The sequence below is a fragment of the Argiope bruennichi genome, chromosome 4, assembly GCF_947563725.1.
Source record: "Argiope bruennichi chromosome 4, qqArgBrue1.1, whole genome shotgun sequence".
Classification (NCBI taxonomy): domain Eukaryota; kingdom Metazoa; phylum Arthropoda; class Arachnida; order Araneae; family Araneidae; genus Argiope; species Argiope bruennichi.
Window position 1 is genome coordinate 141241247 of NC_079154.1, and position 14252 is coordinate 141255498.

The 14252-nt window shown below is 29.0% G+C and overlaps 1 protein-coding gene across 1 annotated transcript; it reads left to right on the forward strand.

The window, feature by feature from the left end:
* Positions 1-3441: 3441 nt before the first annotated feature.
* Positions 3442-13090, forward strand: LOC129966638 (uncharacterized). The gene is made up of 4 exons (XM_056081137.1): positions 3442-3589; positions 5614-5745; positions 8175-8285; positions 12786-13090. Exons 1-4 carry the CDS (start codon positions 3545-3547, stop codon positions 12864-12866), a joined length of 369 nt encoding a protein of 122 aa, XP_055937112.1. The 5' UTR covers positions 3442-3544; the 3' UTR covers positions 12867-13090.
* Positions 13091-14252: the final 1162 nt, after the last annotated feature.

Below are 14252 nucleotides of genomic sequence, written 5' to 3' on the forward strand. Positions count from 1 at the left end.
AGGATCTTGAAAGGATAAAAGTCACTTGGTGCGAGATCTGGGTTATAGATAGATAGTCAAAAATTTTCTGTCCCAGCTCCACAAGGCATTGTTGTGTGTCATATGCAGTATGAGGTTGTGCGTTGTCATGAATGAGCAAAATTCCATTCCGAATCATTCTTCTTCCATTCAAGATTACCTATGTACATGAGAAGCAGATAATGCGTACTTCTCTTTTTATTCAATAATTCTTCAACATTTAAATATCTTTGATCGATTAATATTTAATTCAAATCAAATACTTAATCAAATATTTAATTAAAAATATTCGAATATTTGTTTCATTTTTATGAAGAATGAGTATCATTTCTAACTTGATATATTTTATTGTATATGTTAGATGTCATTGCTTCAGATAGTGTGAAATCTTCTATCTATATAAATAATACTATAAACCAAACTTTAGCGTTGATTTAAAATGTGATAAATTTATATTTTCAAATATTTATTTTCATAATTAGAAATATTTTTTATTCGAATATGAAATGGGACCCTTAAACTGAAATTTAAAATTTCATTTCCTATTCCGGCATAATGAAATTGAAAATATTACAACTTCGGACCGATTCTCGTGTTTTCGCTTCAGGATGCGAATATTTATTAGAATTTAAGGGTTCTTTCAGGATACTATTCAAAGTACTGCAATCACATCATATAATACATATGATGATATGATATATGATATATCAAGTTCACAATAGATTAAATTAAAAAAAAAGATGTATTTTTTTCAAAACGAAACAGAAGAAGAAAAAAAAAAACAGCACGTTTTATTGGTATATCATAAAGTATTTTTTTTATTTTAATTGCTTCCTACTTTCTTTACTTTTCATTTATAGTCCATTCCTATAAATGTTGTGGAATATTATTATTATGTTTTCTAAAATTAAACAATGGATAGTGCCCCTCGAAGATTTCCAAAATTTTATGAAATAAATTAATTGAATAATGATTCAATTCTGTAATTAATTTCTACTAATAGTTTATTTTAAGCAATTAAAATAGGTTATTGTCATAGGGAACACACCAACACATAATATTTGAAAATGGATTGTCAAATTATATATATATTTTATTTTTGCATTATGAAATATTAAATTAAGTGCAGGTAAGCAAAAACAAAACCAACAATAATTCTCCTCTTTATCAACATGAGACATTTGAGAAGGACATCCTGTTTTTCTATTTTTTCATGAATCTGACCTTATATTCTGTTTAACCTCGCATGTACATTAGATTAAGGTTCTCAGACTGTTCGTTTAAAATGGGGATTTTGTCGAAAACAGAGTCAAATGTCTTTTTCTATATGATAAATGCTTTTTTCTGAGCACTCAAGGAGTTACCTATTCTTGTCTTCATTGCTATGAACCCAATCATCATAGTTTCCAAAGATTAGGAAAAGAAACCTATAATAATAATAAATCTATAAAGTGATGACAGATTCATTCAATAGGAGAATGCAGTAGTAATAATTTAATAGTAAAATGCTGATTGTAGGCATAAGAAACTTAGCTCATTAGGAAACAATTAAAATATTCAATACATACCAGAGATAATTTTATTGAAAAATTGTAAAAAAAAAAATTTGTAAGTTGTAAAAATCAATTTTTTAAAATTTCTAGCTATTTTAAATAAAAGAGTTACACTTATTGTCTTGAAAACAAACTGATGTGTTCACTTGCAAATGCACGAGAATGCTCGTTCATTGAAGATAAATGTTATGAAATCTGCTTGGAAGAAAAAAGAATGTGGCTATATTACATAATCAAAATGAAAATGTGCACAAAATGAATTGTTTCATGAATTGTGAGTAATTAGTTATTATGGATAACAACAAAATAAATTGTTTCAATGAGTTATGAGTGAATTATAATATAAGCGATGAATTATAAAGAATAATAACAAAATGAATTACAATACATAACTACTTTGAGACGATGCAATGATCTTTTGGAGGGGACTCACTTAAATTTTCTTTATTACCAACTAATATATATATATTTTTAATTATGATCTGGAGAGAAATGCCTTCAAAATATATAATCTTTTTTTGGCTTGAATAGAGGCCATTTGTCAAGTTTCCAATTATCTTTTGCTTTTCCGGTGAATCTATATACTTAAAAAGTCAGCTTCTTAAATAGCTAGAACTCGTGACTCTCCGCTAATAGAATTTAACATCTTATTGATATCAACTTCTATATCTCATTGCTTGTAAGATTAATAACTTCTTCTAATTACAAAAATGACTTCTTCAGTTCTTGATGTCATTTCTAACTCATTTGAAAAAAAAAAAAAATGTTGTTGTTTTCTTTTGATATTCATACTACCCACCCACCCCTCTTCTTCTTCTTAATTTTTGATTTTTACTGTTTTCTTTTTTCTTTTTTTTTATCATGTGAGAGCATGATGTTGTTTTGGTTAGAGGGTTTTGAAGCTCGAAATCGCATAAGCAATGAATAAAGCATAAATGTCAATATTCATCACCTTTTAATTGCATATATTTTTTTTGCCTGCTTTTACCAGTCTTGCCTTTTATTATGTATGTTATCTTTGAAAGCAGATGCATTTTTAAAAGGTGATCTGCTTTTAACAGTATTGCTTTATTATTACGTATGCTTCTTTGACAGCAGATGCGTTTTTAAAAGGTTGACGTAGAACTATGACGTCATAGCTGTTATTTCATTTCAAAATTCTTCTCAAAATTCGAACTCCAAAACTTTGTTTGCAAGCTAGAAAAATTGAAAATGAAAGCTTAAAAAAATTATATTATATTATATATATATATATATATATATATATATATATATATATATATATATATATATATATATATATATATATATATATATATATATATATGCAGAGAGAAAGGGAGAGACCGATAGAGACGTCTCGTGATTGTTTCAAACCGGTTTAAACTGGTAAATGACTTAAATTATTTAATACAAATAATGACTTAAAAAAATAATAATATTCTCACATGATAACCTGAAATTTGCTGTCGTAGATTTCATTTTAATTTTTCTTATTATATTTTTGGTTATATTATATTTTTCATTTATATTATATAGAAAGACTGTTTTAGTACTTCTGTATATTTTTTTTAAGAAATATTCATTGCGTAAGCCAAAGTGTGAAATCTTGTAACTCCCAAGTTAGCATAATTTGTGAGTATTATTATAAAGAAGTTATATAATCGAACATGATTATATAAGACAGTTCATTTCTTTTCAAGTTCATCCATTCACCTTTCCTTTCGATTGACATCATTTAACGCGATTCATTCTGCTAACAGCCGTTGCTAATGAAACAGTTGCGGAAGATTGATAGGTCATTAATTGCAACAAAAGGTTGAAATGTTACTATTACGCTGTTATGTTTCGCATTCAGATTCACAACACAGTTTTACTTTCACTCAAAAGGAAACACATGTTAAAATGTGAGTATAAATAGAGCTGTAAATATCTGAAAAACCACAGTTCAGATTACGAACCAATTTGGAAAGATGTTTCGCTTTTTAGCTCCTTCTGTGGCTGTTATTTTATTATGGGTAAGTAAAAAAAATAAATTCGTATGTAGTGACAATGAAATTCTTTCTTGTCATTTTAACTATACTTTATTGTTAATTACTAAGCTCCAAAAATCTTAATAAGAATCGTAGTTTAGGACCTCGGCTTCGAGGCCCTGTTCTACCGAAATTGCGCCACTAATGAGCCAACACGTTAAAGCTGCCAACCTTTCCAGGAATAGTATCCTCGTCAAGTGATTTTAAATCAAATATATGAGACTCGTTTAGAAAATAATCTGTTTGTAGTTTTGCTTATTTATTCATTCAATAATCAACCAACTGAAAATTCTTAACTTTTTTCCTGATCAACGTGGATGCTGTACGATTTGATACCCTCAGCAGAGCTAATCGCCTTCTCCTCTAATCATCCTGCAAGTAATTTTACTCCTGTGCTGCCTTTATTCCTTTTGTTATGCATAGTTTTGTGCTACGGTTAGCAACAAGAATGAGCTAAACTTTATTAGAAAAAGACGATATTTCATATGTCAGCGACATGGGGAAAAAAATCATTTCGTGTTTCTTCGCCAAAATATCCGATTTAAACAAGCATGAGAAAGGCATCGAATTATGACATCTAATCTCCTGCAGTCTAAAAACTGCAATTAGAAGAATGTAGCTCTTGCTTAAGTAGAAGAATTCAATTCGAAAAAAAAAAAGTTTAAAAGAACTTTTGATTCGAGAATATAAGAATATATTGGTCCGCTAGCAAAGGAAACGTTTAACCTTTTTGATTGCATCACATGTTATCAAATAAATCTTAATGAACATTGGAACTCCAATTTTGATTTTGCATGCTTTGATGTTCAGAATTGTAGCTTTACAGATGTATCATAGCTACTAAATTCTTGCGAAACGCTAACATCATTAAGACTTCTTTACAGTTTCTAAATCTGAATGAAACATATTTGAACATTTCTTTTCGCTTAAATTACTATTCTACACTGCATTTAACCTATTGGGGTTCTACGAATTTATTGAAGGTAGAGTCTAATCAGATAACAAAACGATTTCAATTTGTATGCGAAGATTCATTCTTTAAGTCTTTTGCTGACTTAATCATGGGCAGCTAACTGTTTTGACTAAATCACATACCGAAAATTCTATCATTCTGTTGGTGTTCTTCAAAGCAGTCATTTTCAGCGTCCATTTAATCATTCCCTCAGACAAATAAATGACGGTATTTCATTTCTGGTACATTCGAATACAATCAATTGAAGCAAACGTCGGAAAGAATCAACCACAGATGATCCGAGATGTCGGTCTCCGCAATCTTGAAATCATCATTTTCGGAATCCAGCTTCAACATTAGGTGTTTTTTCCCTCCAGTTTTCTTATTTTACCTATATTTGACATCAATTAGCAACAAATCATTATGAATAGTCAACTTCCGCTCAGGAAAAGTATTATGTATGTAGTTTATATGATAAATTCTTTAAAAACATCAATTATTCATTTGGCATAAAATGCTAAACATACTGTAGTGCAAAAGGCATGAAAATATAGGTTTTTATTGCTTGAAAGCTTGCTCCTAATTACTCTACGATATAAATTTTGGAGGTTATTGAGAATTATGCATTGTTTCCTCAGAATACAATTCAAAAACTGTAATATTTTTCAGATCCAAGAAAATGCGTAACTTGTTGCAAGTAATCGATGCAAGAAGTGAACAATGACAGAAAAGGTTTAACTTTTTTTTATACGGTTGCAACTAAATGAAACGTTAGAAAAATTCATTGGAAAAAGTGGGAAAATATTTGCCGCCTTCCTTCATAATGCCTTGACGAAGGAGCGTGATTTCTAGTCTTCACCAATGCGCACCGAAGTGACGGTTCCTTACCTATTTAGCATTGGCTGTAGTTTCATAACTTCCAATTTCAAATTTCCAATTCTGGTATGTAGAAGAATCAAGAGTCCTTTTCAGTCAACCAAGGCGCTGTGAAACCAGGAATGACACTTAAGAAGTGGTATTTGAAAACTTGACAACATTCTTTTTTCATTTACAATAGGTCATTGTTGACGCACAACTGGGAGGTTTCAATATAAGACCAGGATTTGGCTCTCCTCTCATTCCAACTTTTGACGACATACAAATGTGCAGAGATAATGCCAAAGGACGGAAATACCAGTTGACTTTCAAGGTAAGGATCAAGACCATTTTTCTCTGATATTTAACTCTTCGTTAGTCGAATTCAGTGGCCAGATTTAAATTTACGATACGATTTCATCCTATATCTGGCAAAATATCCGAGAGCAATTAAAAGGCTCCTCGCGACGTCGTTTTAGATAACAATAGCCGCAAAAAAAAAAAAAAAAAAAAAAAAAAAAACATTCCATTCTCGCTTTGTAGAGTTGTAATTTAAATTTTATGGAAGCGCCAAATGTGGAAAATTATTGTTTGAAAAGCATTTATGGTTTGACGATGTATCATAATGTGCATTTGTAAAAAATTACGAGTAAGATAGAGTTGATTCTCAGAATTCTTTGAAACTAGATAATAATGGAAACGTTTCACTCATAAATTGTTGAAACCATTTTAGTTGAATTGTTTCACAATAACAATAGTTTCAAATCTTTTGAATAAACTTATTTTTAGAATCCATTGAATATTTAATTCGAGGGGGGGGGAAATACATGACAATTTGAAGAAATGCACTATCAAATATAGTACGACGTAAGGAATGCTGTTTTCAGTTAAATGATTTCGGTCAGTACTGATAAGGCAAAAAAAAAAGTAAAGCATAAATAGAGATTATTAAAAGTAAAGTCATAAGGCAACTCAACAAACGGGCCGTTTTCATTTTAGAAGTAAGCGTCACATGATTATCCAACTTATCTAACAATCAGCAATTTGAAACAGAAAGTTATGAGCTTACCTTTTAAATTTCAAAGCTGTCCACTGAATAAAATAACTCAAAAAAAATTATTCTTCAGTAAAAGCTTTTGAATATATTTACTATATTTTTCAGATTAAATTTTAAAACAATGAAACTTAAAGTTATATAGAATGTATTTCGTAGCAACATCAAATGAAAAATTAAATACAAATGCAAATGTCATTCATGAATTTAATTCCTTCGCGTTATTTTAATTTTGGAATTCATTGCAAGTCTTGCAAGACGTGACTTCAAAACGAGGCGTGCTGTTAGATGTCTAGTGCATTTCAGTTTGTCACGTCACACAAATAATTCTCCTTCTCAGGGGATGTAACTAAATGAAATTGTTTTTTAAAAAATGATAAATTCTTTTTATGTACTTAAACATAAAATTTTTTTTTTCCAATTATTAAAAAACCACATGAAAAAAGTTGTAAAATTAATCGTTTCATTTATTAAAAATTATTAATGAGTATTTTGAATACTGAAATGTGTGAAATGTTCTTTTTTTCTAAGTTCTTTCTTTTTTAATTCAACTTTGGTTTTCAATCGCTTTTAAGAAAAATGCAAGCAGATAGTCGGCCGTGAGCAACAATGAAATGCAAATTGTCTTCAGTGCAAAATCTAAATAATAATAGTAAAATTATCATTCATTAGCACATTTCGTTAGAATATTTCTTAATATTCTTAATATTATAAAAATAATAAGAATATTAAATAATATCTATTGACTATACATAGTATATTTCTTCGTTATTATTCAAGATAAGTATTTCATATTTATTTTATTGAAAGCGAACAATAATTTTCCTTAATTTCAATTTATAGAAATTAAAACTACTATTCAATGAAAAAAGCAATGTTCAGCGAGTAAATTTTCATTTAAATTATTTAATACAGGATTTCTTAATATAAATTTAAACCCAAGTCTGGTTACATAAATTATTTTCATTTTACTAAATAAATATTTTAAATATATTCTTATTTATCATTGTCCCTTTTAATGACTAGCATTTTATTTCTAAATAAAATTATTAAGCTTGGCATAGAAAATAATATATAAATAATAATAAATCCACGACTCAATTTTTTGTGGTTCTTAAAAATCTGATATTCGTCTTACTTCAGTCCAGTTTTTCAAACCCTTTCTGAGGTTGAAATATTTTCGAATTCATTGCAACGATTTTCATTTATATCAAGATTTCCAAAAGAGTATGAGAAATAAGTTTGAAGCGCTGATATGTGAAATTCATTTAATGTTTTGGTGCTTTCAATGAATTATGCTAATTCTATTGATTATTTTTAATCTCCGATTTCGTAATATGAAAACAGTAAATTGGCTGTACTTAATCCGTTAATCAATTTTTGTTCAATAAGCTCTAAAATTTCAACTAATCAAAATTAGAAGGAAACATTTATGGCATTTGAATCAAGGAAATGGCCTTGGATGGAAAGACGATAAATTAGAGTTTATTCTTGTAATAATAATTCTTTTAAATAATTCTTTTAAAGTTGCTTATATTTATGATGATTCATTGCTAAGTTTTTGCATATATTTCCTTATTTTAGTCATGAAAGTTTATCTGAAAAATGAATGGTTTAATATTATGCAGTTATGTGAAAACTTGGATTAATTAAGTCCAATCCACTCCAATCGATTCATAAAATCTCTCTTCCTAATACTTTATTTGCAGTTACCCACCGAGACTTGCAAGCCTTATTGCAAGTACGAAAACGAAACGGAACAGATGACTGCAGTAGATGGACAGTTCTGTTGCGACTTTGTTGGTATAGGTCCTACTGGAGTGAGTGTTCTATTTTCATTTCCAATAAACGGAGTTTTTTAAAAATGAAAATGTAGAAAACTATTTTATAGTCTTCGATATTTTCTTCTATTTATTTACTTGTAGAAATGAAATTACGAATACAGGAATGAATGAGTTTAGAAATCCATAAATTATAGCTAAAAGTGAAACCACGCAATTTCAAGAAAAATCCACGAAGGCTGTGGTGAGTGTATAAAAGTGTGGAATACGTTCTGTTCATTTGGTCCTTTAATATTTCTGGAAAGTAGGGTGTCTCCAGAGTTACATGAACATTTTTCCCAATCAAATCTTTCCTACAAAGCTGAATTTCTGCACACACATGAAGGGTCTTTTCGTGGACACTGATGCCTCTATACATTGCTCAGAAACTATTCAGCACTAGCTGTATGAGTTCAACTTTGATTTCCCACGCTTATGTTAGCGACATCTGAATCATACTGAGAACATTTGAAAATTTTGAAGAAATTCCTGTACCATCAACCTTAGAAACTCTGAAGGGTTTTTTTTTTTTTTTTTTTTTTTTTTCCCCTAAGGATTGAATTTCTATTGACTTGTCTAACCGATGCGAAAGGGGTACAATAAAGTATTTAACCATAATTCCAAATTTCTTTCTTGATTTTTCTAGATTCCTATATTGAAATTCTGTCGATGCTGAATATATACACAGAGCTCTTTTTATTGAAGGAATTCTGTATAAGTAGATAAATAAACAAATTGCTTTAAAATGGGAAAAGCGGCAATGTGTAGAGTCTTTTAAGAAATTCGAGAATCATACTTTTTACACTTTTGGTGTACTGTCGTGTATAACTCAATCAAATTGCCCTAATAAAATATCAAAATGTAGAGAAAAAAATATGTAGCAGAAATTGTATTGGTATAAATTGTTTCGTAAGCCATCTAAAATGAGCCATTGTATTTATTCCTGGACATCAGACTAGATAAGAAGTAAGAGATAAAAAAAAATTGCAGCATCGCTTTTTCCAGCTTTATCGAAGGATATTAATCCTAGGAAAATAGTTATTAATGTACTGAAAGGTTTATGCAATGAGCGGTTTCAAGTACTTACTAACTATATTTACTTCTAACTATATTTACTAAAAATTTCAAATTAATATCTGTAATAGTTTTTTAATTCAATTGAATTATGTTGAAAACTGCCTATAGGCACTTTTCTTTCCATCTGAATTTTCGAATCGGAAAAAAAAAGAATCGTGTTTGAAGAAACATTGTTTTGCCATTTCAATTGGTGTTATAATATTCTGTTTTCAAAAAGGAAGTGTCGGAAATTAAATTTGAAAAAGAAAGAAAAAGTATATCGCTTTGTTGTGATTGATTATCAACCATTCTTGAGCGTTATTGTCATCAGAAAATGCAATCGGACAATGCTTGAGACAAATTGCTAATATCAAATATAATTTTGAAAGCTTTTTTTTTTTTTTCTGAAAAATTGACCTTTTTATTACCATCTGAAATCATACAATAACATCTTTGTAGTAGAACTTCTTTTTTCGTTCTGCAAATTCATAAGCATAGAAAAGTACTCATAGGCATTTTTCGACTGCTCAAATTTTTTGACAAATATAATTTTTTTAAGCAGTACAGATATCGATTAAAAATTTTTGCCATCTTTTTACGACTATATAATAACAGGAATAACAAAACATGCGCTCCATTAAAAATAAATAATCAAAGAATTTCTAAATTTACTTTTAAAAAATGTATTCCTCATACTATGGGGCTATATTAATGTTCGACGATTCACTGGATAGGTTCAACCGGATAGGTCTGGATTATTTCTTTTCAACATGAACTTATTCTCACAGATTATTAGCCTTTTATTTAAAAGTGAAAACTCGACGTTATCTCTTTCCCAAACTCAAAAACTATTATCCGGGACGTGTGATCTGTTAAGGATGACTTACCCATAAATTGAAACTAACAAAATTGCTACTATATTTATTTTTTCCTGTATAATTCGGCTGGATTATTTATGCATGTCTCTTGCAAAATGTCGTCCAGATTTATTGTACTTAATACTAAGTAACTTAACGTTTTCAATTAGAATCCGTAAAATGTTTCAGAAAGTATCAAATATCAGTGATGTTAATTAGTTGTTTTGTTGATTTCCTTTTAACCATTTATATTTAATTAGAATTAGAATTGACGGAAGAATTATTAGAATTAGAATTACCGGACATCCAAAACTGCGTTATGATTTTGCACTTAAGAATTAGGTAAGAATAGAAGCACTTTCTATAAGTAGCATTGAGTATGTGGCAACACAATATTTGCAGAGTTCCTATATTTAAGTTTGTTAATAAAATCCGTTTTATATTATTACGACTCAAAAAGCTAAAATACAATAAGCAGTTTTACATAAATCAGTGATTTTGCGTGAATCATTACATATTATTATTCAGTTATTATTTTTTTTAACTTACTTGCAAAAAAAAAGTATATTTTTTCCCACTTCAGCTATTTAATTTACTTAAAATATTTTTTGTATTATAATCAACTTACTTAAAATAATAACACCTATATAATTCAATAGATTTTTTTTTACAGAAGTAACATAATTCAATGGCATAGCTTGCTTGTCGCATTGCTTATGCAATAGCAGAAAAGATTTTATTTGAGAGAAACTTTTAATAAGTATTAGTCTTTAATCAACTTATGTTCGGAGGGGAAAGTGACGTCACTCCTCCTTTAAGAAGGCAAGGCATAAATATGCATGACCTTCTTAATAATCCTGCTAATTCCATTAAGAATGTAAATGTATATTATTAATTACCAAGTCGATCAGATGCGCATATTATTTTTGGCCTGCTTTACATTCAGCGATTATCCATATGCGTGCGTTGACTTTATGCGTATCAACAGTTGAGACAGTCTGAATTTATTACATGAGATAGTTCGGAATAAAAAAAATAAAACACCGCAGACAATAGAAGATGCCAAACTAGAGATAAAAATAATTATTATCATTTTGGGAAAAAATGTCACAGTAATTAAAATGAATTCAGTGGATGAAAAGTTTCTTTTGAATGATCTCAAAATAAATATTTATAATGTAAACTATCAAAATTGCTTTGTTTACAAAAAAAATATTGAACCAGAGCAATAAAATAAAATCTACAAATGCAATTGTTTGAGAAGGTCTGCTGCAATCAAAAGGTGCGGTAGATTGATTCGAAACAAAGGAAAGGCTTTCAATCGCTGAAGCGATTTTTTTAAAAATGCAGTCTACAGCGTGAAGTAAAAGGAAAAATTCATGCATATAAATATAATGTATTGGAATGCTGATTTAATTGCAGAAATTTCCGGCGAAATTGCTACTTCCAAACCTTTGCCACTACTCCATAAAGACATAACATTAAGCAGTTCCTACAACCGAAGATCTAAGTCATAACAATTGTTTTATAACAAGTCACAACAATTTAAAAAAAGAAAAGGAATAAGCACAACCAGTTCTGATACCTTTCATTACATTCACTTCGAAATTTTCAAAGACAAATAATAATATTAATAATTATAGATATTTTAAAAAAGACAATGGCGAGCACACTGATTGAAAACAATGTGAATTTTTAATCAAACGGATTTAAAGGATTTAGAGTTTATCTAAAAATGTCAGCATTCCATGCGCAATCCTCCACTATTAATGAAATATTCTCAATTGTGAGATTTATTTGAAAATAAAATTACTAAAACATATTTTCTGAGCTCTCTGCAATATTTGTTCATTATTTTTTATTGAAAATCCTGGATCGAAAAATTATCTTGTAGTTTAGAATGAACTATTCTTAAAATTTCAAAGTGCTGTACAAATTATTATTAAAGCAAATATAAACAATTACGATGTCCATTAAAATTTCACAAAAAAAATTTCGTTGAAACTTGATATTATTGACTGATTTAGATTTCAAAGATACTTTAAAGCCGTGTTGTGGTCAAATACCAAAATGTTGAAATATTTCTGTTAGTTTACCACACTTTACCTAGCACCAATTGGAAAAAAGAAGACTTTAGTGTAGGATTTCAAGCACTCAATCCTTCGATCCAGAGTTCGGTAAATGAGAATGCTTTTAGGTCTCTAGTTCTCTTTTTAGAGACATGTTAGATTTGGCTTTTTCTTCGAGAAAAATTTATTCATATCGAAATATACAAGAAAGAACTCATGCTGCTCCTATTGCTTTCATTAAACATTAGAAAATTCACTTTTACCAAAATCTATGCGTAAAGATTGTTTCGCAAGAAAACAATGCTCCCACTTATACCCAAATTGACTAAATTTTAAAAAATGAATTTAAAAGCTAAGTGATGGCGATCGTTGGTCAATGTAAAATATGTTGAGCAATTAAAATCCATAAAGAAATCCACTGACAAATATTATTGATTTGGTTTTTAATTTTAAATTTAAAGCATGTCTTATTTAAATTAATTCGATAGTATTTTTCATTATATTATTTAATATTTCAGCTTTGCAAAGGTGGAGTCTGCATGGTAGGAGGTGTCGTTGGTTGGAACAGGCAAAGAGGATTGGAGACCCTCATGGATTGAAATGACGGTCATCGATTAAATATCATCTTCTTCCGAAAATCAAGTGCAACCGAAATGTAATATTTTAGTAAATGTAGCATTGTAAGATTTGTACATTTCAAGCATATAAATATCAATAGGAAAAATAGTTAATTTTTTTGTCAGACATACATTTGGCATTATTGATAAGAAAATTGTCTATATGTAACACAACCATAAGTTTTTAATAAATTTTCTTTTACTTATGTGAACTATCTATCTTTTCCCAGTGTGTATTCTTTTAAAATCTCGACCCTAATCCTGAAACCGGATGATTAATTTAAGCTGTTATCCTTTACGAAATCAGCTGTAAATGCACTCGATTTCGATTAACCATATCAAATTAAATAACACTATTAATATATTGGAAAAGCATTAATGAAATTGAAAAGTAGCTTTCTTGGAATTTGCATTATGTGAACACTCAGCCACAGGACGTGGTACATTTACGGTTACTGGACATGACCAGATGATGAAGCCACTCTAGAAGATGTTGTTAACACGTCTTTAATTTTTGTACTTTGATTAGATTAAATTTTATGAAGGGTTTTTCTACATAATTGTTTATGGCGAGGGTTATTATGGCGATTAGGAGAAAATATTGTGTCATTTCAACGGACGACTTTAAAGAACAGACAGATGATTCATAATTGTTTTCAGAAACCAATTTATTAATTGAATTAAAATATCATTTGCCGCATTTAAATTTTTTGAATGAATTTTCTTATGAATCAGAGTAAAGTTCATTGAATAATTCTTTGAAATATTACATAAATTATTTTTTTTAATGTTCTGTGTTGCACATATGATTACAATGGTTTTTTTAATTACAGCCAGTCACCACAGAACTAAGGGGATATATGAACAGGAATTATCGCGACTGGCTGTTGTGCTCATTAACTAACAAAATTTTTGCATAAGAAAACAACAAAATTTTAAAGAATTTTCAAACTGTTAATAAAAAGTTAGAAATCTTTCCTGTCATTTCTTTTAATATTCCCAGGGTATCATAATATTGTGCTTAAATTGCTACTCACAATGAGTCTTCCTCCCATTTCTTTGAAAGATCACAATGTTGAAGGATTCGATTTTCTATAGTCATACATTTAAAAAAATCTGTTTGGTTTCGGTAAAAATATTTAACGCCTCTATTGAAGTTTTATAGCTTCCATTTCAAATTTAAATCTTACGGCAGCTAAAAGCCAATTAGCGAGATATATAGTACTATAAACAAAATATCGTAAGGCTTCTTTAATCATATGAGCTACGCGACGTTTGAAATTTGAAGCTTAAAAATATTTTGTTACAGAAGCTGTTAAGAGACCAAGACACATAATTATTTAAATGAAAATTTTAGAGAGCATAACG